Source organism: Chiloscyllium plagiosum, unplaced genomic scaffold, assembly GCF_037043375.1.
Source record: "Chiloscyllium plagiosum isolate Xiang-an unplaced genomic scaffold, Cpla_swu_hap1 HiC_scaffold_18, whole genome shotgun sequence".
In the NCBI taxonomy this organism is placed as follows: Eukaryota; Metazoa; Chordata; class Chondrichthyes; order Orectolobiformes; family Hemiscylliidae; genus Chiloscyllium; species Chiloscyllium plagiosum.
Genome location: NW_028270156.1, coordinates 68,784,646 through 68,812,600, shown reverse-complemented (window position 1 = coordinate 68,812,600; position 27,955 = coordinate 68,784,646). Strand labels below are relative to the sequence as shown.

Here is a 27,955-nt window from a genome sequence, read left to right as displayed (position 1 = left end):
AAATGTGTTGCTGGAAAAGCGCAGCAGGTCAGGCAGCATCCAGGGAACAGGAGAATCGACGTTTCGGGCATTGGGGAAAGGGAGGTTGTTACACTTTCTTCAGGAAGAAGGGCTTATGCCCGAAACGTCGATTCTCCTGTTCCCTGGATGCTGCCTGACCTGCTGCTCTTTTCCAGCAACACATTTCCAGCTCTGATCTCCAGCATCTGCAGACCTCACTTTCTCCTCTTGATTGAGCAACCTGTCAATATTCAACCTAAGTTTATACACAATCTTTTGGACGAGAGTATTAATATTTATCGAAGAGGAACTTGGCATCAGTCAATAACTTTAAAAAAGAAACTGGGATTGGGGAAAGGGAGGTTGTTACACTTTCTTCAGGAAGAAGGGCTTATGCCCGAAACGTCGATTCTCCTGTTCCCTGGATGCTGCCTGACCTGCTGCGCTTTTCCAGCAACACATTTCCTGCTCAATCAAGAGGACAATGCTGAATTCTGCTGCATTAAATGCTTATAAATTAATTCATCCCAAAATGGCTACCCTTATGGTGATCTAAAGTAACAGTACTAATTCAGTCCAATTTCCTTCCACTATCAAAGCCTAGCAGCACACAGTATAATTCTAGTGTGTCTACAACAGTTGTTTCTTTGAGACAGAACAGCATAGGCCTCTTACTGAACTTATGACCTTTTCAGTATGTATTCGAGTGCCAAACCATGGTGAACTTAAACTCATTAATTAGATGTGCCAATTTATATGTTCTTTACAAGGTTGCATCATATTGTTTCCCTTACTTTGTTTTATCCCTCCTACACACAACACATACATGTACCATTACCACACTCTTAAAAGTGGCAAGTTACCGCCTTCCAGGATTCTGTCAGCTTCACTCCAAAGTTGGTAGCCAAGTCGTTTTTGAGAACGATCCAGAATAGCAACCAGTATATAACTAGATTTTGTTGGTGGCTCATCATTTTCTTAAAAAAAAAGTGAAGTTTACATCTTTGCACCTAAGTAGTTTATTTTAAAATAGATTCTTTAGTCCTTGTATACTTGTACTTGAAGAGAGCTAGCATTGTGTTTTCCAATAGTTACAGAAACATATCAGAATAGAAAGCTTTGGAGCATGTTTCAAAAGAGACAACTCATTTGAGGCTGATTGCTTTTACTATTCACATTCTGAAAATATTGTCTTTCAGAACAATAACACACTGGTGCTCATAACAGCAGGAATTGCCAAGTATTGTTGTATGTCAGCTTATGTGATTAACTGTTTTTTTTTAAAGCTAATGATATTGCATAGCTGGATGTTGGATTTGAAACATGTCCTTGTAATTATTCCACTTCCTATCTCATTTGCATTTGTGGCTGATGAAGGGCTTATGCCAGAATCATTGATTCTCTGGCTCCTCGGATGCTGCTTGACCAGCCGTGCTTTTCCAGCACCACATTCTTTGACTCTGATCTCCAGCATCTGCAGTCCTCAGTTTCTCGTTATTCATTGCCTGGTACCCATTTTGCGACTCTCCAGTCTTCCAAGTTAAGACTTTCTGTAAAGTACTGTCATTTCAAAGCAATTTTGAGTACTTTACGTAATACATCTGTGAACATACCATCTGTACACACCATCTTTGTCCAAGTGGATATTTGATAAGTGTCGTCCTTAAACAGCATGAAGCTATCTGACTGTGGACAATCAGTTTTATGAAATTGCTGCTAAGATCTTAAACTACATTTGTTACCTGTAAGTCACCATAATAATAGATTTAGAACAAAAGTCAGAGCATGTGAAGTGCAGGACAATTTTTAAAATGTGTGACAAGCTAGCTACGAAACAGCAAACAGAACATAGCTGTTAGAGGTAGCTGCTCAAACCAGTAAAATATGGGAAGTGTTGTTCCACTGGGAATAATTTTGGGACAATTGTTGTTAGCGACTGGTGAATTGAATCAGGAATCATATGTATGACTTCAAAATTTGTGATGGGGTTAAATGATTCTTTCTTTAATCGGTACTGAAGACGTGTGATGAAATAAGAGATATTTATTAACCCGCAAGATCTGTGTGATAGCAACTGAATATATTGTGAGGACATGCATTTTTGTAGTAAGATTAGGAGATCATGAACTGTTTCAATAAGAGACCAAAATGGGGCAGTTGAGAGGAGGATCCTGAAGTACATTTATACACATTTGTAAAAACAATGTCACACATTTAACAACTCATTTAACAACCCGAGCTATGGGGTTTATTTGTAGCTGGAGAGATGGTATTGCACTGTACTTGTCACAAAAGGATGTGAACCTTGGCTGGAACACGATTGTCAGTATGATGCATGGAAATTCAAAGGAAGTATTTTCAATTTTGGGGAGTCTAAAATAATTGTAAATGTAAGTTGGTAACTCGCAAATCATCATTACCCTGAGTTTAGTTAGAATATGAAACTTGTTTCTGTAAAGAGTATTTAGGATAAATAACCAAAGGAAAAGGAAGTTTGATAAACACATGAAGAAGAAATAAATATTGATAGCATAGGATTAGATGCAAAGTCATGAGAAACAAACACTGGAATTGGATTGGATTGGACTGGACTGAATGTCCTCTCTGTACTGTAGATTGTATCTGTGTGCATTCTAGTATCTTTCTGGCGAGACTCTTGTCCTTCAAACCATCAATTTTAGCTAATCCAAAACTCCACTGCCTATTTTCAATCTCGCACCAAGTATCATTCATATGTTGCCACTGTCCTCACTGACATATATTGAAAAAGGCACCCCATACCTCAAATTTAAAATTGCTATCCTTGCAAGGCATCTTTTTCCACACCCAGTCCCTCTCATTATACCTCATCAATTTATATCTGTGAAGCTGTTTCAAAGGTTTTTGAAGGTGCTAGAAAAACATAATTTAATTCTTTAATGGATACGTTTATATGTATAATTGGTCAAGGATCATTGCGTCCTCAACAAGAATAGGATGCCTGCCTTCAATTTTATTCGCCTTAGCTCATGGATGAAAAGGTAGTTTGCTTTGTCGCCACAGCTAAGATCAGCTAAAGCAGCAAGGATCACAAAGGAAAGCTACACACTTTGGTTTATGTGGTTTTGTACCTGTTTACTGAGACAATAAGTATAGAAGATCAAGATACACTTTGAATTAGCTTGATAATTCATGTAGTTTTTTCATCTGTGTTTTTTCAAAACAAAATCCACTCTGGATGTGCTCCCATCACTTAGATCTTAGCCTATTGGCTGAGCAACAGATAGATAAATAATCAGTCTTGATGCTAATCGATTAGGTGCTGAGAACCATATATGGGATGGTACTGGTAATTTGTTTGGTAGTAAAGAATGAGAGCATCACTGATAAATATGTATTTGTCAAAAATCTTTCATCTTGCACTCATTAAGACATTTTGCAAAATACAACTTCACAAGGAAAATCCAAAATTTATACTGTATGACAAGAATACTGATTGATTGAGAAGTTACTGTCCTCAGTATTTCAACAGTCTAGTTACTGTTTTTTGTCTTGAATTTGTATTCTTGTAAAATTTCCTGATCAATGTAAGACAAAAAGCTTCATCGATCTCTTGGCAGCAGTGTGAAAAGCGTAGCGTTAATTTTTTTTGTTTCTGTTCAGGTGAATCCTTTTGTTTGTTTATAAGATCACCAGATAACAAATGAGTAAGGAGAAAGTGAGGTCTGCAGATGCTGGTGATCAAAGTTGAAACTTTATTGCTGGAACAGCACAGCAGGTCAGGCAGCATCCAGGGAACAGGAGATTCGACGTTTCGGGCACAGGCCCTTCTTCATTCCTGAAGAAGGGCCTGTGCCCAAAACGTCGAATCTCCTGTTCCCTGGATGCTGCCTGACCTGCTGTGCTGTTCCAGCAATAAAGTTTCAACAAATGAGTAAGGCCATTTGGCCTTAACTCATTCAAGCAGCATTAAACATAGTGCATTGTTTGCACCACCAGGCTTTTCATTGCTTTATGCTGAGTGTTGGATCAGTAGTATTTATAAGCAGTGAAGGCTAAAATATCAGGCACAGTGCAGAATGGGCAACTGATTTGCAATCACTGTCCAAAATATAAATACTTTGCTACTTAACTTAGCCGAATTGCATATTTTTGCTCCTATATCTTGGAGTACTCTGAGTCCTTTGTAGACCTCTGTATGAATGAGGTTTTGGCTCTTTTTGTTTTCTCTACTTTTCTGTTTGATCAGCATTCTTGAAGGAAGTCCAAATAGGCAGACATAGCAAACTAACACGAATGAAGTGTTTTACATTTCTAAAATGCTGATTCTATCTTTTGTTTCAGAAAAAAGTCGTTGAACAGTTGAGAAAAGATTTGATGGTGAAACAAGAACACCATGAAGGCAGACTGCCAATGCAACAACAGCAGGTACCACCACAGCAGCAACAACAGACTGTACCACAACTTCTACCACAGCTGACCAGTCCACAGGTAATAGAATTGGAGGATATTTCGGCACTGAAGCAAATCTACTGGCGCGTCAAATTCTCATTATAATTTTATTCTTTAAGATAACCTTATTGTCTTTTTCATTATTATATATGGAACTGTTTGTTGAACCTGTAAGTTGTTACACCCCTCGATAGCAATATCTGCACTGACCGATAAGGCAATCCCAATATTGAGCTTGATGATTGTGTCAGCTTTTCTAATAATCTAAACCCTGCACAAGATTATTTTGTGTAAATTTAGCCAATTTATTTGGGTTAATTGTTAAATTTAGCACCTATTTCACCCTCATCACAATTCTGTCTTCTCTAAAAGTCCAAGGGCTATTATTGGATTTGTATAGTAATCTGAATCCTGTAGATTCTTGTGATACCTTTTGGTATGCACACTAAAATAATGTTTTATCTTTCCTTAGACATTTTAACTTGGTTTACTAAAGCATCAGATATATACATTTAAAGCTGGTTACAGTCTATTGGCATGAGCTGCCTAAAAGATCTTTGTGTATCTTGTCAAAATGTGTGATCACCATGTCAGATAGAAGCTCTTTGGGTACCCAAGAGTATTCTATCAATGTAATATACAACAAAAGTACCTAGTAAGTATTGGAGCACCCAGGTTTGTAAGCTAACATGATTAATCAAATATCCTTACCCTGTGAGCCTGACGTCAGTGGTGGGCAAGTTGTTGGAGGGAATCCTGAGGGATGGGATATACATGCATTTGGAAAGGCAAGGACTGATTAGAGATAGTCAACATGGTTTTGTGCATGGGAAATCATATCTCTCAAACTTGATTGAGTTTTTTGAAGAAGTCACAAAGAGGATTGATGAGGGCAGAGGAGTAGATGTAATCTATGTGGATTTCAATAAGGCGTTCAACAAGGTTCCCCATGGGAGAGTGGTTAGTAAGGTTAGATCTCATGGAATACAGGGAGAACTAGCCATTTGGATACAGAACTGGCTCAAAGGTAGAAGAAAGAGGGTGGTGATGGAGGGTTGTTTTTCAGACTGGAGGCCTGTGACCAGTGGAGTGCCACAAGGATTGATGCTGGGTCCTCTACTTTTTGTCATTTACATAAATGATTTGGTTGCAAGCATAATAGGTACAGTTAGTAAGTTTGCAGATGACACCAATATTGGAGGTGTATTGAGGAGAAAGTGAGGTCTGCAGATGCTGGAGATCAGAGCTGAAAATGTGTTGCTGGAAAAGCACAGCAGGTCAGGCAGCATCCAGGGAACAGGAGAATCGACGTTTCGGGCATAAGCCCTTCTTCAGGAATAAGCCCTGAAGAAGGGCTTATGCCCGAAATGTCGATTCTCCTGTTCCCTGGATGCTGCCTGACCTGCTGCGCTTTTCCAGCAACACATTTTCAGCTTGGAGGTGTATTGGACAACGAAGAGGGTTACCTCAGATTACAACAGGATCTTGACCAGATGGGCCAATGGGCTGAAAGTGGCAGATGGAGTTTAATTCAGATAAATGTGAGGTGCTGCATTTTGTGAAAGCAAATTTAGCAGGACTTTTACACTTAATGGTAAGGTCCTATGGAATGTTGCTGAACAAAGAGACCTTGGAGTGCAGGTTCATAGCTCCTTGAAAGTGGAGTCGCGGGTAGATAGGATAGTGAAGAAGGTGTTTGGTGTGCTTTCTTTTATTAGTCAGAGTATTGAGTACAGGAGCTTGGGAGGTCATGTTGCAGCTGTACAGGACATTGGTTAGGCCACTGTTGGAATATTGCATGCAATTCTGCTCTCCTTCCTATCGGAAAGATGTTGTGAAACTTGAAAGGGTTCAGAAAAGATTTACAAGGATGTTGCCAGGGTTGGAGGATCTGAACTACAATCATAAACATGTAATTTATGTATGTGATGGTTAAGAGTATTATGCAATTGTGTGTCCACCTTCAACAGTCATCTTCCTGGTCAAACATCGACACCCTTGGGGATTTTGAGTAATTTTGAGAAATGTTTCCCTTTGAAGTATCTTCTAGTTATATGGCTAATTCAATAACCGTTTGCCCTCATTTCCCATACATTTGTTCTTGGACTTCAGTAAAGCCATCAAGGTTCCACATGGTAGACTAATTAGTAAAGTTAGGTCACATGGGATTCAGGGTGAACTTGCCGGTTGGATACATTATCTCCTGCCACTAAGAAAATTGAGAGGTGATGGAGAGTTGCTTTTCAGACTGGAGGTCTACTACCAGTGGTGTTCCACAGGGACCAGCTCAGGGTCCTATTTTGTTTGTCATTTAAATAAATGACTTGGATAAGAATATAGAAGGCATGGTTAGTAAGTTTGCAGATGACATCAAATTTGGCGGCATAGTAGACAGTGAAGAAGGTTTAGGCAAAAGTGAGGACTGCAGGTGCTGGAAATCAGAGTCTAGATTAGAGTGGTGCTGGAAAAGCACAGCAGGTCAGGCAGCATCCGAGGAGCAGAAAAATCAACATTTTGGGCAAAAGCCCTTTATCAGGAATGAATGAGTGAAGGTTTTCTAAGATTAAAAAGGGATCTTGATCTGTTAGGTCATTCGCTGAAAAATGTCAGATGGAGTTGTATCTGTATAATACAGGTTACAGTACTATCCATCAAACTTTTGATAAATGTGAGGTATTGCATTTTGATGCAACAAACCAGAATAGGGCTTGTACAATTAATGGTCGGGCCTTGGATAGTGTTGAAGAACAGAGGGACCAAGTTCTTTGAAGTTTGTGTTACACGTGGACAGGGTGGTTTAAAAAGGCATTTGGCATGCTTGCCTTCATTGCTCAGACCTTTTGAGTGTTGGAGTTGGAATGTCATGTGGTGGTTATACAGGATTTTGGTGAGGCCTCTTCTGGATACCATCTCCAGTTCTGGTCTCTGTTAAAGGAAGGATATTAAGCTGGAGAGGGCTCAGAAGAGGTTTACCAAGATGTTGCTGGGTATGGAAGGTTTCAGTTACAAAGTAAGGCTGGACAGGCTGGAAGTTTTTCACTGGAGTGTAGGGGGGTGTGAGGTGATCTGATAGAAATTTCTAAAAAAATGAAGGGTATGGATAGAGTTAATGGTAGTTGTCATTTCCCTAGGATTTCAAGACTAGGGGAGCATATTTTTAAGATGAGAAGAGAGATTTAAAACAAGACATGAAGGGAATTTATTTTTTACAAAGGGTGGTTTACATGTGGAATGAACTTCCTGAGGGTGTGGGTGTGGGTGCAATTACGATATTTGAATAGAGATATGGGCCAGGAGTAGACAGGTGGGACGAGTTTAGTTTGGGATTAAATTCGTCATGGACTGATTGGACCGAAGGGGCTGTTTCTGTGCTGTATGACTTTGAGCTATGGTGTAGCTGAGCCATAACCAGAAACTCTGCAATTTTCTTTGAATTTAATTGATTTCCTAATTCATTTGCTTTCAACACCTCCTCAATAATAGCATGTTTCATTATAATATCTAGTTGCTCTGCATCATAACTTTCATCTGGTCTAGTTTGAGTGCACAAAGTGTAGCTGTCCAATCAAACTTCTGAACTGGTCTGTTTCTTCATGGGATCTAAAATTACCTTTCCCAGTTTATTGAGATGCCGTTCATAATTCCCAATAAAATCGTTAATCTACTGCTTTATTCTGCTTAATATCTAACCCGTTATGTTTGAAGGACCCCAAATTTGACTGACTTCCAATGTTAAATTCTGTTTCTATCTATCACACATTGCTCAAATACCATTTAATCTGCCCACCGAAAATCATCATTGTGTGTCATAAACGTGCCTGATAGACGCTCACTCTCTCTTTGCATCTGTGATGCCAATGGAACATGGCTAGGTCTACTTTAAGCTGAATGCGGCCTACTTTTAGTGCTGTCATCCTAATCAAGAATTACCATTTTCGCTGCATGATTCAACCTATAAACACACTCTTTAATTTCCATAGCTTTATGTCATTATCACCTTTAGGTTTCAAAAATATTTTTTGAATTTTTTTAAACCCCATAAAAATCAATTGACTTAATTCCAAGAAATATTTTGTTAAAATAGGTAAGATCTTCAAAATCGCTTTTTCTGTGTAGGGGGAATCCACTATAACGTCTTGACCACTAAGTTTCTCCTAAAATCCCAAACTACTAGTCGCATTAGCATTTTATTTCCTACCAGGGAGCACTTTTTTTGTGTATATGCACATATGTCTGTATGAGGCTGGCTGACCCCTATCTGGTACTTCCGTGTATGCACCGAGTTCTTTCCAGCTCCTCAACTCATTTAATTAGGCAACCTGAACTTCTAACTTGTTTGTACCCATAAAAGTTCTCAGTCATGAGTTTCTATGTCTTGTTGTATTCTCAATCTGTTCTATGGCTCTTTTTCTTGTAAAGTGGCTATTTATGCTCACAATGTTCACCTCCCTATCTCCTGGGTTACTGCAAAATTCTATGATCTGAATTCTTTTGCAAGTTTGCAATTATTTTTGGGGCCATGACAGCTTTCAGAACTCTTACTATAGAATTGGGCCTTATACGTCTTTACTATTTATCATTGTCGACTAATTAAATCTAATTGCTATGTTTACCAGTACATAGCAAAAATGTGTCTTCCTTTATCCAATTCCTTCATGTCTATTGCTACAACTCAGTCTCTTGCTAATGGGTGACTCACTATGAACCATGACACTGCTTCTCATATCTTTATATCACATTTATTACTGACTTAATCTATATATTTAGTCTACTCGTTTTCACTTAATCCTGCATCATTTGTTTGGATTTTTAATCCGATAAGGCAGATGGGCAAATTGGTAATGTAGCTGTAAGATATGTACCCTCTTTTCCTTTGAACTCTTACCTCCTAATGTGAATGACAGCTTAATATTTCAATTAGAGAATGTACATCTTGTTAAAGGAATACAGTAATATCAGATTGTGTATTCTGTAAATCCACTGACTTCCCATAACAATCCTCAGTGTTCCCTCCACAGATATGGTGCTGCCAAACTTGCTGATCTTTTCCAACAATTTGTTTATGTTCCCAAAACAATTGCCTTGTCTATTTTTTTCACTAGTGGGAGCACTTTCTTCCCATATCTTAGATTGTACAGCACAGAAACAGACCCTTTGGTCCAACTCGTCCATGCAGACTTGATATCCCAACCTAATCTAGTCACACTTGCCATATCCCTCCAAACCCTTCCTTTTCAGTGACCCATCCAGATGCCTTTTCAATGTTGCAATTGTACCAGCCTCCACCACTTCCTCTGGCAGCTCATTCCATACACATACCATCCTCTGCATGAAAAAGTTGTCCCTTAGGTCTCTTTTATATCTTTTTTTCCCCTCCTCATCCTAAACCTATGCCGTCTAATTCTGCACTCCTGCACCACAGGGAAAAGAGTTTGTCTATTTATCCTATCCATGCCCCTCATGGTTTTATAAACCTCTATAAGGCTACCCCTCAGCCTTTGACACTCCAAGGAAAACAGCACCAGCCTATTGAACCTCTCCCAATAGCTCAAATCCTCCAACCCTGGCAACATCCTTGTAAATCTTTTCTGAGACCTTTCAAGTTTCGCAACATCCTTCTGATAGGAAGAAGGCCAGAATTCCAAAAGTGCCCTAACTAATGTCCTGTACAGCAGCAACCTCCTAACTCCTGTACTCAATCCTCTGACCAATAAGGGAAAGCATACCAAATGCCGCCTTCACTATGTTAAGGACAAAAGGGTAACTAGAGAGAGAATAGGGCCCTTCAAAGATCAGCAAGGTGGCCTATGTGTGGAGCCGCGCGAGATGGGGGAGATAGTAAATGAGTATTTTGCATCAGTGTTAACTGTGAAGAATGACATGGAAGGTATCGAATGGAGGGAAATAGATGGTAACATCTTGAAAAATGTTCATATTACATAGAGGTAGTGCTGGATGTCTTGAAACGCATAAAGGTGGATAAATCCCCAAGACCTGATAAGGTGTACGCTAGAACTCTGTGGGAAGCAAGCTAAGTTATTTGTATCATCAATAGTCACAGATGAGGTGCCAGAAGACGGCTAACGTGGTACCACTATTTAAGAAAGGTGGTAAGGAAAAGCCAGGGAACTATAGACCAGTGAGCCTGACCTCGGTGATGGGCAAGTTGTTAAGAGAGAATCCTGAGGGACAGGATTTACACATGTTTGGAAAGGCAAGGGCTGATTAGGGATAGTCACTATGACATTGTGCATGAGAAATCATGTCTCACTTGATTGAGTATTTTGAAGAAGTAACAAAGAGGATTAGTGAGGACAGAGCATTGGACGTGATCTATATGGACTTCAGTAAGGCATTCGACAAGGATCTCCATGTGAGACTGGTTAGCAAGGTTAGATCTCACGTAATACAGGGAGAATTAGCCATTTGGATACAGAACTGACTGGAAGGTAGAAGAACAAGGGTGGTGGTGGAGGGTTGTTTTTCAGACTGGAGGCCTGTGACCAGTGGAGTGCCACAAGGATCGGTGCTGAGTCCACTACCTTTTGTGATTTCTATCAATGATTTGGATGGGAGTATAAGAGGTATAGTTAGCAAGTTTGCAGATTACACCAAAATGGAGGTGTAGTGGACAGTGAAGAAGGTCATCTCAGATTACAACAGGATCTTGATCAGATTGGCCAATGGGCTGAGGCGTAGCAGATGGAATTTAATTTAGATAAATGGGAGGTGCTGCATTTTGGAACAGCAAATCTTAGCAGGACTGATACACTTAATGGTAAGGTCCTAGGGAGTGTTGTTGAACAAAGAGACCTTGGATTGCACATTCATAGCTCCTTGAAAGTGGAGTCGCCAGGTAGACAAGATAGTGAAGGCGGCGTTTGGAATGCTTTCCTTTATTGGTCAGAGTATTGAGTACAGGAGTTGAGAGGTCATTTTGCTGATGTACTGGACGTTGTTTCGGCCACTGTTGGAATATTGCGTGCAATTCGAGTCTCCTTCCTATTGGAAGGATGTTGTGTAAGTTGAAAGGGCTCAGAAAAGATTTACAAGGATGTTGCCAGGGTTGGAGGAGTTGAGCTATAGGGAAAGGTTGAAGAGGCTGGGTCTGTTTTCCCTGGAGCGACGGAGGCTAAGAGGTGACCTTATACAGGTTTACAAAATTATGAGGGGCATGGATAGGGTAAACAGACAAGGTTTTTTCCCTGGACTGGGGGAGTCCAGCACTAGAGGGCATAGATTTAGGGTGAGATGGGAAAGATATAAAAGGGATCTAAGGGGCAACTTTTTCACACAGTAGTACGTGTATGGAATGAGCTGCTAGAGGATGTAGGGGAGGCTGGTACAATTGCAACATTTAAAAGACATCTGGATGGGTCTCTGAATAGGAAGGGTTTGGAGGGATATGGGCCCAGTGCTGGCAAGTCTGACTAGATTAGGTTGGGATATCAGGTCTGCATGGATGCGTTGGACCAAAGGGTCTTTTTCCGCGCTGTACATCTCTACGGCTCTAAACAAATTAAACAAAACCTCCTTGCTCTTGCAGTTTATAAGTTTAATACGAATGTGTGTGTACATTGCTTTAACCTCCTCTGTCTGTCTTGCCATCCTCAATGACTTGTGTACTTATTCACCAAGGATCTTTCCTCTTGCTCTGGCTTTATAATTGAACCCTTTAACTGTCATTCCTTCTAAATGTAATCACTTCACATCTCCTCATTGAACTTCACCTGCCTCTTCTCCGCAGGGTCCTCGTCTAAGTCTCTTGTTTGCTCTTCAATGTTCGTAATACTTGCAAGTTTGATATATTTCACAGACTTTGAAATTTTGCTCTGTACATCGATGTCACTATTACTGATATATATACCAGGAAAGCATGGGTCCCAGCACTGATCACTGGGGTACTCCAATCCAAATATTTTCTAGCTCAGAAAATATCGATGCTGTTACTGTTTGTTTTTATTCCATGAACTACAGCTTTTCTTTCTCTAGTCCGTTGTGTGATGCTTTTAAATAACAAACAACACGTTAACAGCATTCCTATCATTAGCCATACCATGACCAAGTGCAGGAAAATGGAATTAGAATATTTAGGTGGTTAGGGCATTTTTCTGTGCCAAAGATCTCCATGATGCTATGCTTAACCATTTCCACTACATCCTTGAAAAAGCTGCAACTAATTCATTAAACATTATTTTCACTTCAGAAATCCCTGCTTTCCTTGATCTGCATTTGTCTATGTGACCATTCATTTTTGTCCCGATTATTGTTTCTGGAAGCTTGCTCACCACAAAAGTTAAACTGATTGCTGGCTTAGCTTTCAATGTTTTTGGACAATTATGCAATATCTGCATTCTCGAATCCTCTTGAACCACTCCAAGTCTAACAAAGAATGAAAAGTTATGCCCAGTGCATCTGCCGTTTCTACTGTCACATCTGAGAGTAGCCTTGGTTGCATCTCATCCAGTCCTGATGGCTTCTCAACTTTGAGTGCAAATAGCTTGTCCATTGCCATCATAATATCAATTATAAAACCCTGTACTGTCTGAATTGCCATCTCTTTTACTGTTGCATGGGTAACATCTTTCTTCGTCATACTGGAAACTGTCCTTCAGTCCAACTTGTCCATACAGACCAGGTTTCGAAACTGAACTAGTCCCATTCTTGGTCATGACAATTGCAAAGTATTCACTTGATAACTCATCTATGCCTTCTCACTCCCCTTTTCAGTCCGTAATTAGTGCTCCTCCTCTTAATATGCCTCAAGAAAACTTCAGCATTCCCTTTTGGTTGCAAGTCAATTTTCACATACTCTTTGCCTGTCTGATTTGCCTTTTCACCTCTCCTCTAAAATTTCTATGTTCAGCTTGATTCTCAAAAGTAATAACTAATGACTGAGCAATAAATGCAGGCCCAGCCAGCGGAGTTCGCATCCACTGAATGAGCGTCGTAAGTGTAATTTTTCTTCTTTATCTTAGCTTCTATTTCTCTAGGAGCCCCTAACTTTGTTTGCCCTACCTTTCCTTTTCAAGGCCCAATATACTTTGATTCTCTTTAAAGGCAGCCCATTTTGCAGCTTCATTTTACCTGCCAACTTTTCTCTAATTCAGTCCAGATCTTTCCTTCCCCAAAATAATTTGGCTCTCTCCCAATTAATTATTCTTCCTCTGTTCGTTTTTCTTTTCTGTGGTTACCTTAAATACTGATAACACTGTCCTCAACGTTATCTCACTGACATTTGTTCCACTTAAGCCACCTCATTTCTGTGCACCATGTCTAGACGTACCTATTTTCTCATTGAACTGGAAATACACTGTTGTAGACCATTTTCCTGAGCATTCTGTTGGAACTCTTGGCTTTTGCTGCCTGTTTTTTCCTTCTCAGGTTTTGCTGCTTCTGACCAGAAAGTGTTTGCTGCCATCAGTTTTGTGATGGAAAAAAGTTGCATTTATATCGCAATGTTCCCAACCTGTGGCATCCTGAAGGGGTATACAGCCACTGAAGTGATTTTTGAAGTGTAATAACTGTTGTAATTTTAGGAAATACTTAATTTATATTGACTGTGATTGGTATGATAAACCTTATTAACATCAATTATGCTTATTTCATGAAGCAAAACCTTTATGAGCAGATTGACTAAATTTGCTTCGGCAGACATCTTCTTTAGCAATTAGGAATGAACAAGAAGTGGCAATATTCCATGAATAATTAATGTAAAAAAACCCTACTGAAAAAAAAATATTTTTTACTGAGGAGCGTTTGAAATAAAGTTGATAACTTTTTTTTTCAAAATGTTCATGTTTGAGTATCTTTTTCTTTAGAAAATGATAATTTAATTCTTAGGACTTTTAAAAAGCTGGACAACAGATTATTATTTAGACAATAATAAACTCCAAAGTTTCACCTGTGCACTGTAATTGAGGAGTATTGGGTTGCTCACTTGTTTTGTCATAGGATAAAGTAGGCATTTTATTTTCAACATGTCTCAATTTCGTTGTTACTATTTAACATTAAGGATTTTTCTCAAGCACAAGATTTGTGAGCCAATTATTTTACTTCAGTTGCAATAGAATGAACAAAGGAGATTTGAGCATGATTGTTGAAGTAAAGCGAGCATAACTTTGTAGTTTACCCAGCTTTAGTAGTTTGTTTGGTTTTCTCTTAAACAGATGGGCAGTTGCACAGTTTTCATTATTTAAAATCCATTTATATTTAATTTTGCCATGTTCTTTCCTTGTTTTCCCCATTGTATTTTAAATCATGTTGATTAGGTTCCTGCACACATTTGTTATATTGGAAATTTTTTCTACTTTTATTGTTTAGAAAAAAATTGTATTTTGTAGATAGTGGAATTAAAGCAACGATTAGGCCAATGTCTTTTGGTTGGAGTCTTAAGCCTGTGTTTTTAGGATTTATTTATTTGATTTGATTTGAACAAAGGTCGATATGAAAGCTCTTGGGATACTTTCAGAGCAGCTGTAAACAAAATACTAATTTGATATACTGTATATTAGCCAGTGAAATTATATATTTGATTGCCACAGCTTATTTCAACACCTTTAAAATAAAAAAATACAGCCGTGCTGTTTGACTAAGAGACTCCAATACTAAATCTTGTTTGAGTTGGTTCAAACCTATTTGATCAGTAACATAAGTGCCTTATTCCATATTTATGTTGACTTCAATTCCCAAAGACTATATTGATAATTTTAATGGTCCCTAAGTGTGGTCTTGGATATTCTGCAAAAGCTGTTGAAATGTATTGTATACTCTTTATTTTTAAAGAATGTTTTCTTTCCACCTTAGGATTCCCTGTGTTCTTCGAAGAGACTGGATAGTACTCTAATTCTCAGGTTCTGCCAGTGATAATAGATTAAACTGCATGTAACTCTGGTTAAACCACATACATGTAAAATAATATAGATGGTGTTGATGTTCATTATTGTCAAAAAAATGGAGAAGCATTGGATAATGTGCAAGGACAATACCAGATCTGAGAAGGTACAATGGCCTTGACAGTTAGAACTGCTCAGAAAAGAAAACACTCAGAGATGGTTTAAATTATGGAGTTGAATAGGGTATATTCAGATTTCTCTTCCTAAGCAGTATCCAAACCTACAGATCATAAATATGAGTCACTAATAAATCGATAAGGAATTTGAGAGAGAATGTGATACATGAGATGGATATAGTGCATGCAGGAGAGCTGTATATATGTTCAGCATGTAAGATCTTTTCAGTTATGTAATGCATCTTTATTCACCATAAATAGACTGTTTTGAGTCTGGAAATCATTGATTCCCTTACTAAGTGTAAATATTGAAATTGATGAGAGATTGGTGTGGCAAATGTAAATGATCTTTTCATACAGATTTATGGCTAGGGTCAGCAAAGAAACATTTGGAACAAGGTTGGAAAAGATCTGTTTTAAAGTAACAAATGTATTTTTATTTTGTTTGGAAAATCTTACCTAATTTAAAGAACGAGAAACCAGCCATTTGACTGGTTACTTTTTCATTAATTACCTGATTCGCTTCTGGAAAATGTGTAGAATGAGCTGCCAGTGAAAATGGTAGATGCAGGTACAGTTACAACATTTAAAAGATATTTGAATAAGTGCATGAACAGGAAAGGTTTAGAGGACTATGGGCCAAATGCAGGCAAATGGGACAAATTTAGTTTGGGAAACTTGGTCAATGTGAACAAGTTGGACCATGCTGCATTACTCTATGACTCAAAATTACTGGTTTTGAATTGTTTTTGAGTATTGAAATGGGATTTTGTGTGAACCTCAAATTTAGAAATTGTACAGTTGATACGTCAAAGTTATGGGATAAATTTGCTGGTTTTGCCTTGTATTTTTCTTTCTTCATCCTTCCCATGGGTCATGTAGATTAGGTTCCTATGCATGCTAGTGTTTGCAGGAGAAATAAACTGCCCATATGACAGAATTTGCAATCATCTTCATAAACTAAAATTTGCTTTGAGTAGACATTGACACTCAATTTAGTGCGATTTGATAGTGTTGGTGCTATTCAAGAATGAATCTGCTAGGTACAAGTGACATTTTTCAAAAACGTAAGATGAGCATGGCACCAAGATTATGAACCACTGTGTCCAATCAATCTTTAAAAATCTTATGAGCAGGAAAATAGAGAAAAATAAGGAAAACAGGTGACATGTTAAGAGCAGGGAAAGGCTCAGGAAAAATGTACAGAAGGAATCTTCGGTGTTACAAAGCAACTGAGAATGTACACAGAGGCTGAAAAAGATAATAAAAGTAAGTTGTCTAGTATTATAGTAATGCGAGTAGAGAATATAAAGTAGGCAGCACTTGCCAATGTTGCTCTTTGTGGCCCATTATGGGCATATTCCATAACAGGACAGAACCATGAGTGTGGCAGTCTGCTCAGAGGCAGAAATCTCGTGTCTGTCAATACTTATTGAGCAGATGAAGATGCTTGCTACTCATTAACTTTCTATGGTGAGAAAGGTCCATTTCAGGAATACATAGATACATGATATGAAGAACTTAAAAATTGACTATTGCATTTGAGAGTCATTAGTTGATGACAAAATCATAGAGCCCTAAAGTGTGGAAGCAGGCCATTTAGCCCACTGAGTCCACACCGACCCTCGGAAGAGCATCCCACTCAGATCCAACCCCCTACCCTCTCCCTGTAACCTTGCATTTCCCACCGTTAATCAACATAGCTTGCACATCCCTGGACACTATAGACTGGCAATTTAGCATGGCCAGTCCACCTAACCTGCACACTGTGGTAGGAAACCAAAGGAAACCCTCATGGAGAGAATGTGCAAACTCCACACGCCCCAGGCTGGAATTGAAACCGGGTCTCTGGAGTATTAAATGAGATGGAGGAAGGTTGTGAAGTACTGCCATATTGAGGAGACTCCAATATGTCAGCAAAAGGTATAGTATGGTTTCCACAGTACAAGGGAACAACAAAGCTCTCTTTGATAATTACAGATCAGTACCTCATATGCAAAAGGAGACCAGTTAACAGCAGCCGAAGAATGAATGTGTGAAAGTTTTGTATAAATGATAACTGTAATGCAGAAATCTCACCTTGCTGACTGCATGGACAGTTTTAGATTTATTGAATCATGAGGTGGTTACAGCACACAAAGAAGCCTTTTGGCAATTCTGTTGTGCCGTTTCTGTGGAATGGCTATTTACAAAAGTTAGTCCGAAGTCCTCACCTTTTCCACATAACAAGCTTTTTCTCTTCACATAATTAGTTAATTGTATTTTGAGGGCCTCAGTTAATTTGTGCCCCTAACATGTTGAAGCCATGCATTCCAGATCCTAACCATTCACATCAAAATGTTTTTCTTCATGTCACCATTGCTTTTAATGCCACCTACCTTTAATTGGTGTACGCTGTTTCTCCTTCCTGATGGTCTGTATGTTTAAAGGATAAATTCCATCCTAACAGTCTCCAAAGTCCAAAGGGAAATGTATTTCACAGTAGTTGACAGAGACCTTGACCATGTTCAACCCATCTGACGCATTTCTGTCCACACCCATTCTCCTCCTCCTCCTCCCCTGAACACTGATAGGGTTCCCTTTGTCTTCATTTCCACCTCTCAAGTCTCCACATTCAAAAGATCATCCTGTGCCATTTAACAACCCCTTTGTCTTTTACACTGAGTCTCCACAACACCTGTTCCATTTGTCCCTTCTCTGCCTCTTTGAAAGTACTAAAAATACCTGGTTCCAAACCTTTCAGTCCTGAAGAAGTCATGTAGGACTCAAAGCGTTAATTGTTTCTGTCCACAAATGCTGCTAGACTTGCTGAGTTTCTCCAGTATTTATTTGTTTCAGATTTTCAGCATCTGCATTATTTTGCTTTTATTTTTATTTTTGAAAATAGTTTCCATAGCGCTACTAGAATACTATGCTTTCCTTTGTTCCATATGTACAAATTCCAGCAAGGTTATATTCTTTTGTTAGTATGGATTTCATGTTGTATTACATGCACTAATAGCATTGAATTTTGAAGTGTTGAGGTCTCCAGTGATTTTGATCAAAATGCCTTGCTACTCCTTGACCATAATTCCATCTGTTTGAAGTGAGAAGCATTTCATTCATCACAGATCATAAAAATTACTGTAATTACACAATTCATTGTCACAACATTTTCAGCCCTTTTGTGTTTGGCCACACTCATCCCAGATTATAACTGATTAATTTGTACTATAACCCCCTATTTCTCAAGCCAAGAATCCTATATGCATTGCTAGCCACTCTGTCAACTTGTTCTCCTAACTTTAAACTGCCTGTCTGCTGAGCTTTTCCAGCAATTTCTCAGATTTACAGCAAGTCATGCAGCTTCCTGAAATGTTAACTCTGATTCCTTTCCACAGAAACTACCAGACCTGCTGAGCTTTTCCAGAATTTTGATTTTTGCCTGATTCACAGCATCTGCAGTTCATTTGGTTTTTATTAAGTAGCAAATGAAATCTAATTTAAATGATAGATAAGTATGAAATGATTCATTTCAGTAGGAAAAAGCTAGTAGAGATATGAGGGGTACTATTATAAAAGGGCTGCATGAGTGGGTTGTTCTTCAAAGGGTCAGTGTGCACCTATTGGGCCGAATGGCCTGTTTCCACACTAGGAATTCTGATTCTTTCCTCCTTTTGAGTGTTACTGGAAGTCATACAACTCTGGTCAAATGCTCTGGCAATCACGCCCAACTACTCAAAATTGCATCAATAGGATAAATGGTTTGATTCCACCACCAACATGACCAATTGTTTCTCTTTTTGTATTACAACCATAAAGAGACTTTTGTCATGCTACTTTAATGAATTCAAAAATAATCTGTTTACTATAAATTAGTAAACAGTTCTCAAAATATGTGGCAATCTTTGGAGGGGATTTTTTTCCCTTTTGACTGCCTAGGTTTTTGAAACAGAAGTTATGACCTGAAAAGGTTGCTAGACAATTCTCTTCCAAAATCAGATTTTCCAGCATCATAAAATCCTTATCTCACTAAAAGCATCTAATCTGTGATCCTGAATTAGAATGAGAGTGGCACGATGGCTCAGTGGTTCGCACTGCTACCTCAGCATCAGGGACCTGGGTTTGATTCCTGCCTCTGGCGACTGCCTGTGTGGAATTTGCACATTCTCCTTGTGACTGCGTGAGTTTCCTCCGGTGGTCCAGTTTCCTCCTCCAACTGAAAGATGTGCAAGTCAGGTGAATAGGCCATGCTAAATTGACCATAGGGTTAGGCGCATTAGAAATGCAGGGATAAATAAGGGGAACGGGTCTGGGTGGGTTACTCCTCGGAGGGTCGGTGTGGACTTATTGGGCCGAAGGGCCTGTTTCCATACTGTAGAGAATCTAATGTAAACTATTTAAATTCCATCCAACAAACAAACAACACACAAGCCCACACACATGATGTCATTGAACCAAGACACTGAATAGGATACAACAGTCTGAAAAACAAAAGATAGAATTTGTTACATTCCCAGTCCAGTGAGTTTCTTGTTGATAAAATACAGTTCGTGTCAGCCATAGACGGTTAGAAGATTTTCAAGCAAGCTTCACTTCAAGCTGGTTCCAAGTCTTTGGGAAGTGTTCATAGTTCATTGTCTTGGGGGTTGACAAGTGAGGCAAAATGCTAAGACATGGATATTTTATCAGATTCCCAGTTACTTCAACCAAGAAATAGAGAAAAACTTGCAGCTTTACTGCAAGATTTGGAGGTTTCTCTTCCTCCTCCTGACAGCCTAGGTTTTTGAAACACAAATCAAGGCCAGAAAGGATTGCTATGCAATTGTCAGCAAAAGAATTCCTAATCTTTTCCAAAGCCAGGTTTTCTAGTAATTGAGGACAATAAATCCCAGCTGTTAACTCCCAGGAAAATTTATTTGATTATTCACATTAAATTACAATAAAGACTTGATTATTTTGTAAATGTAAAATCTCATGTAGATTACATATAAATATTTGGGATCTATAACTTCTTGGCTAAAAGGGTGGTAGAGGCAGAGTCTCATCGTATTTTTTAAAAACGAGATTTATGGAATACAATTTGTTGGTTGGGAATTGAAAGATTCCGAGAAATGATTACTGGCTTGTTAATTATGTTGAAAAAAGGGTGGTGATTGCTAGAACAGTTAAGTTGAAAACTGTATCAGGGCTTTTGACAATTTTTCCATTGAGATCATTCACAATGTTTATTTTCATGCTGGCTTTTTAAAAACAAATTGTATTTTTGAGAGTTGAGACATGTCGTGCCTTCAGGAAGGCATCCAGTTAAAAGATGATTAATGATGAAAAATTGTTTATTCTCCCAGAGACTAAACAATAAACAATTTGCTAATTCTTGCTCACTGTTAGAAAACTCTTTTATTGCTACTTATCTGAAGTGGGAAATGAGCAGTCAGTTTTATATGGAAATGCTGAGGGGGGCCTTCATTAAGGCAAAGAACTCAAAAATATGATAAGTATTCCTCGTGGATTACAGCTTGCTGGAATATCATCTCAACTTTAAATGAGCCTTAACTTGTTTTGCCTTTAGAGGCTGAAGTCATCCAAGTAGTTTGAGTATATTTAGTTTAGGTGAAAAGAGGTTTTTACTTTTAGGCACACCATACTACTTCTCTTCTCCCACCCTGGGATCTTGTACAGATAGTTATGTAACATTGAGGTCATTTCCAAAAAGTCAAATGGTCGAATTGCTTGTGAGTGATACCACTGAAATTGAGAGAGTTCCTGGCAGATGTTTTCTAACTATTCAGTGAAGTTTTAATGAAGCCTTGGTCAGACTAAAGCTATGATTAGAGCATGCCATGTAATCCTACATAGTATGTTGGTTGTAAAAACATTTGGAGCCTAAAATCGCACAGAAGAGTAACCAGACTCCTCTATGATGTTTTAAAAGTTAAGCTGTGAAAAGCAGCCAGATAAACTGGGACACTTCCTTGAAATGAAAATGTCTTATAAAGGTATGCAAAGATATTTGATAGAGAAAATGAAAGGGACAAAATTTTGTAATATTCTGACACGACATGTTCAAGGCTATGGAGAGGTGACGTATACATGTCACATGCATGCCTCTTCTGTCACACATTTGTGAACTGTGATAGAAGGGATGTATAAAATATGATCATTACTCAAGGTTTTCATTCAGTTGAGAGAAAAACAGATATTCAAGTAGCAGTGTTTTGTTTCTCCTCGTTTGTGAAGTTTTCTAAGCCAGTAGAGTTTGAGATAGAAATTGTCAGTTTGTTGAACCTGAAAGATTTATGCCAATTACAAAATTGTGTCGAGGATTGACTGGCAGAAGGCAGACTTTGGGAATGAAGAGGACTTTTTCAGGATGCCAGCCAACTGATTAGTGTTGCGACATTACACATTAATGATTTGGATGAAGGAACTGAGGGCCTTGTTGCTAAGTTTGCAGATGACACAAAGACAGTTGGAGGGGCAGAAAGGGTTGAGGAATCGGGGAGACTGCAGAAGGACTTGGCTATGGTAGTACAGTGTGCAAAGTAGTGGCAAATGGAATACAATGTGGGAAAGTGTGAAGTTATGCACTTCGGTAGGAAGAATAGAGACGTAGACAACTTCTAACTGAGGAAAAACTTTGGAAATCCAAAGTGCAAAGGGACTTGGGAGTCCTAGTTCAGGAATTTCTTAAGGTTAATGTGTGGGTTCAGTTGACAGTTCAGAAGGCAAATGCAATGTTGGCATTCATTTCAAGAGAACAAGAACACAAGGGCAGGGATCCATGGCTGATGCTGTATAAAAGTGTGGCCAGATCGCATTTGAAATATTGTGAGCAGTTTTAGGCCCCATAACTAGGGAAGGATGTGCTGGCATTTGACGGGGATCCACAGGAGGTTCAAATGAATGATTCTGGGATGAAAGGCTTGTCAGATGAGGAGTGGTTGAGGACTCTGGGTCTGTACTTGATGGAACTTAGTAGGATATGGGGGGAATCAGATTGAAACTTATAGAATACGGAGAGGTCTGGGTGGAGAGGACATGAAGAAGATGTTTCCACTAGTAAGAGAAAGTAGGATCCAAGGTCACAGACCCAGAATGAAGGTCAAACTCTTTAGAACTGAGATGAAGTATTTCTTCAGCCAGAGGGCAGTGAATCTATTGACCTCATTGTTTCAAAAGGCTGTGGAAGCAAAGTTAGAGTGTATTTAAAACAGAGACAGAAAGGTTCTTGATAAGTAAGAGGAATAAGGGTTATGGTGCGAAGGCAAGAGAATGAATTTGAGAAACAAAGCAGCCATGATTGAATATTGGAGTAGACTCAATGGAGTGAATGGCCTAATTCTGTTACTATGTCTTATGGTCTTATTGTTTAACAATGAGAAACTGGAAGGAAGCAGTTAAGGAAAAACTGCAGTTGAGATAAGAGTATAATTTATCTGATCTTTCTATCTGCAACAAATATAAAGAGGGAGCTTGGTTCATTTGTTTTTGTCCAGTAAACTTGTATTCCGTTGTTAAAGAGCATGTGCAACCTCATGTGAATTGTTTCAATGACGAACTGCCACATTAATGAATTAAAAACAAACTTAATTTACGTTGGAATCATTGGTAAATTGGTAGACAGTAATCTTGAATTGCATGATCTATATTCAGGTGTAAATAGCCAGTCCATGTAAAGATCACTAACTTGTGATGCTCATCAAAAGGCATTAAGAGGAGTTGTGCATGGGCTGGGTGCACATCTGCAACTGTTGCTGACACTTTTCTGATCAGCATGCAGTTAAAAAGTAAAAACATTTTATAATATTTAAGAGAGTCACTTCTGGAACTATTTGTAGACCTAGTGACACCTTTCCTCCCTTCACTAAAGGGCCTCGTTTATTTGAACAAGTGCAGGGGTTTCCTACACAGCCCAACAAATTTGGGCAATAATAGGACTCAAACCTTTGATTGTGATTTTGAGTAACTCCACATTGTGTGGTGGATCGTTTGCTTAAATATTTCAAGAATGCTTTTATTTTTAGCAGATTCCTTGGTGAAAATATCTTTTAATATATTTTTGTTTATGTAGGTTACTGTATGAAAACACGAGTCCATTGTTAAATATGGAGCTATAAATAATTTTACTAAACTTACCTGTAAGAGCTGTCGTATATTGAGAACCATTAGCCTTTAGTTACCAAAGCATCTGGCACACTATAGTCCCAAGTCAGGTGGATATGATCCTGTTTGAGGTTGAATTTGAGTAAAATAATTCACAAGCATAGAGATGTGGGTAGCATTTGACAGGAAAAAACAATTTCAGTATTTATTAGACTAGTCTTATTTTAATGTCATAATGTTGTTTAAACAAAAGTATACAGCTGCTCACTGACCAGATAACTATCAGTAAAATTAATCTGAGGTTGGATTTGAAACATGTGTTCCTTGTTCAAGTAGATAGGTACTATTTCTAGCCACTCCACTTATAGGCAACCAGAATTAATTACAAAATGAGAAGTAAAACCCAATTCCATTTATAGTTATAATTTTAAAACAAGCCTATAGAATGTTTTTGGCCTTATTACTTTGAAAGAAAATGCAATCTGTGTTCTATTCTTTATTAGGCCCTAGTACTTTGGATGTCCCTCAGCCAGCCATTGTCGTAAAATCGTGCATATTCCATTGTAGACATGGCACTCACTGGGGGAAAAAAATGTATTTAACGCTATTTTATTTGACTTCCCCAAACCACAAAGTTTTCCTCGTAGTTAATTTAACATCTGTAAATTTGGAATTCTATGCTGTAAGTGCGCTGACTTACCGTTAAATATGGAAAATCTTCATGTTTATATGTAGGCTTTATTTTTGCAGGGTATGGTGCTGAAAAAACTGTATCTTTTAAGATAAGTTGCTGCAAAACTGCACAGTGAACTTGGTAATTAGTTAAACCTCATCAGGTTAATCAGTCTTTCTTTATGATTTTCCACCTGATATTTCTATGGACATCAGAGATGCATCCTTCCATTAGCCATTCCTAATTTGCAACCTCTTGGATTGTTTTCAGATTCAGCTCCAATAGGTGACGGAACCTGCTACTCTGATCACATCATTGAATGGTCAGTTTGGCAATTCACACCTGTGCTAGCTCTCCAAAAGAGCTATTTACTTCAGTCAACCCAATATTTATCCACTGTCCATTGATAGCCTATCGTATATTTCCCTTTTTCTGCTATTTTCGGTCATATTGTTCATTTACTTAACAAATTCCGAAATGATGCCCAGTGGTTAACAATCTATTTTTCCAAATTACTTCATTTAAACAGTAATTTCTATTTATATTTTTGGGAGATGATAGAGTCATGGTAATGTCACAAGCTAATACTCTGGGGACTTGGATTCAAATCCCACTACAACAGTTGAAGGAATTTAAATTCAATCAATAAACCTGGAATTAAAAGTTAGTCTAATGGTGGTCATAAAATCATCTTTTGTTGTAAAAACCTATCTGGTTCGTTAATATTCTCTAAGGAATAAAAATCTGCGGTCTTGTCTGGTCTCCATGTAATTCCAAACCTGCACCAATGTCATTAACTCTTAACCATCCTCTGATATGGCTTAATAAAATACCAGGCCAGTTAGGGATTTACGAGATTAGCTGGCCTTGCGAGCAATGTCCACATTAAGGAATAAAAAATATGCTTTTACCGGTGCTCTCTGATCTTGGTCTACCATTTTCTCTTATCCATGTGGACAGAATCTAACATTTCCATTTTCAAGGTCCCAATCATGTAACCCTTGACATCTATACTTTTTCTGTAAAATGTTTCCGTTCTTTGTCTATCCTGATAGCTAATGTCCTTTCAACTTAGAATTAGTTTAGCAGTCCTCCTATGAAACCTTTCTGGGACTTGTCCATTCACATGATGAGAGGTATCCAAGCTAGATGTTTTATTTTCTAGACTTGGTGAGCCTAAAAATACATATGAAAGGAAATGTACCTTTTGTTCTGTCCATGCACCCCAAGACTTATGGCTTTTGTAACAGCCTTACAACTGTTAATGGTTGTTAACTGTTAGCTTTGGGTGTTTTTTCTGCAGGAGAAAGTGAGGACTGCAGATGCTGTGCTTTTCAAGCACCACACTCTTCAACAATTTTCATTCACTCACAATCGTATATTTGTTTCAATTGTTACCATATCACTGAATTGGCAGGTTGAGAATTGCACACGAGTCCTGCTGATGGGCGTGGGAGTAGAAAAGACTTCAAAACAATGATTAGAATCATAATTTTGTTGCACTTTGCTCTCCCTTTCTTAAGAGTTTATTTATATTAGAACTGAAAAGGTAACATCAACATATAAATTAGAAGCAGTTAAGTAATACTGTCCTTTTAAAAAAAATTTTCCAACCAATGTGGCAATTTGAAGACTGGGCTAGAGATGTTAGAAGTTATGGGATGGGGCAAAGTTGAAAGAGGTAAAATGTTTCCAGTGGATGATGAATTTAAAGCAAAGGCATAGATTTTGAAATTAAATTTGAGGTTTAGGAGAGGGCAAGAGAAACTTTATGTACCTGTTATTTTGAATCTCTGTACTCCATATTGGAGATGGTAAATTAAGACCATGTTAATCACCAAAAACTGTATAGTAGTTGGATGGTTGAAGGAAAGCAAAATAAAACATGAAAACAATTTAGGCAAGATCAATTCAACTGTGAGCTCTTCTGGAGGATAAGCATTAACGTGGACTTGTAGAGCTGAAAGAGACTGTTTCCGTGTTGGAATTCTGTGTATTGTTGTTGGTACAGCCAGTGCAGATCTTTTTATTGTGGATAGAAAATCAACCTTGAGTGATATGGATGGATGTCAGTTGATCATTAACCCAACTGTTGTTTTATTAAGTCCTTCCACTTCAAAGCTATTGTGAGATTCAATTAGACATTGAACAGACCTTGGATCTGCCAAATAGGAGAGGGTAAAGGGTGCATCTGTCACTAGGCCAAGTATTTTCTAACATGTTTTCTGTTCGTTTTAACTGCATTCTTTTACTTTTGTTTAATCTGCCACAGTAAGAACTCAGAATGTGAACCTGGTGGATTTTCCTAATCCTTGGAATTTCTAAGCATTATTGTACTGAAGCTCCCATTTGGAGCTGTGTTGCATTGATATGTAACAGTTTCAAGATAAATGGGTTAAAACTCTGTATTGCAGCAATGTCATTTTGAAGGGAAGTTGCAACCTAAACATTAGTCAAAATGTTGTAGAACCTTGGAGAGAAAGAAGTTGCAATTTTGAATCAGTCAAAATGAATTGAAATTAGAACCCATACATGTTGGTCAAAGATGACGGTTCTTGATGTCTACGGCATAAATGCTTACTGAACTCTTCAACTCATTTGTTACTTGTAGTAGATTGCTGGGTTTAAGGGCAATATGACGTGTGATCTTGTTGCCGATGATGGCCATCTTCGTGATATCAGGTGGAAAATTCTCTCTATTATTGTGTGTAACTCTTGCACATTGGCTTCAATGGATTTTCAGTTGATCACAAACTTCTAGCTATTAAAACTAAGTAAATAGGGTGCCCTGCATCCAAAATATTTGGTGGTAACCCTGTGCATCATAGTACAAAATAAGACCTAAATTATGATTATTATAATTCATTCTGTTGCTCTGCTGGTAATGTATTCAACAATAATTGAGACAAGACAGTCATGTTACAGAACACAGGCATGGAACAACCACCTTGCTCTTAAAGGAAATATACAGGCATGGAACTGGAATCTGTGGTAGTGAAGCAGCTTTTCAGTAAATACCATAAGTATATCCAGTGCAGGCGGTCATGAATGAACGAACTTGTCAATATATTGCATACATTTTTCTACAGATAATATTACCAGGAGTAAATATTCTAGCCTTGGCTCATTATAAATAGGTTTGAATACTTTCTGTGCATAGCATTTCTCACTTTAAATTATAATCTGGACAATATGTTTTAGTAATTGTTTTTGCAGGGTTTCAGATTTGTCTTCCCCTGGTAGTCATGAAAACAATTCACTGCCTTCACATCCATCCAACCCAAACTTTGGGTCTACTAAGTGGATGACACCTTAGTCATCACAAAGTGGAACAACTTAGAGGAAACATACAACATCATCAACAATATCCTGACAGGCATAAAATTCACTAGACATTATTTCAATGAGCTACATCACACTGCAGCATCCAAGAACTACAAAAAGCAGAAGTAAAATATTTTTACAAAGTTTTCAAGAAAAACGGGTACCCAATAAACATAATCCATCAATTCCTCAGAAACAAACCTAGACAAGCAGACACAGTGCAACCAAAACCTATAGCCACATTACCTTACATCAAAGACGTATCAGAAATGACTTCCAGACTACTCAGACCCCTTGGTATCATGGTAGTCCACAAACCTACCAACACACTTAAGCAGCGGCTAACGAACCTAAAGGATCCATTCGATACTACCAGCACAACTACGTCATTTAAGGATACCATGCAAGAACTGTTTTTAAAAAAAAAAAGT

The 27,955-nt window shown here is 38.3% G+C and overlaps 1 protein-coding gene across 5 annotated transcripts in view; it reads left to right on the top strand.

Annotated features, from left to right (window-relative positions):
• phf21aa (PHD finger protein 21Aa) overlaps positions 1-27,955 on the top strand; it is a 313,224-nt gene that overhangs the window by 190,854 nt on the left and 94,415 nt on the right. For all 5 annotated transcript variants that reach the window (XM_087996773.1, XM_043706234.2, XM_043706237.2 and 2 more), the window contains exon 4: positions 4,324-4,470. In XM_087996773.1, the coding sequence (XP_087852899.1) occupies positions 4,324-4,470 (147 nt within the window). The remainder of the gene's footprint in view (positions 1-4,323; positions 4,471-27,955) is intronic.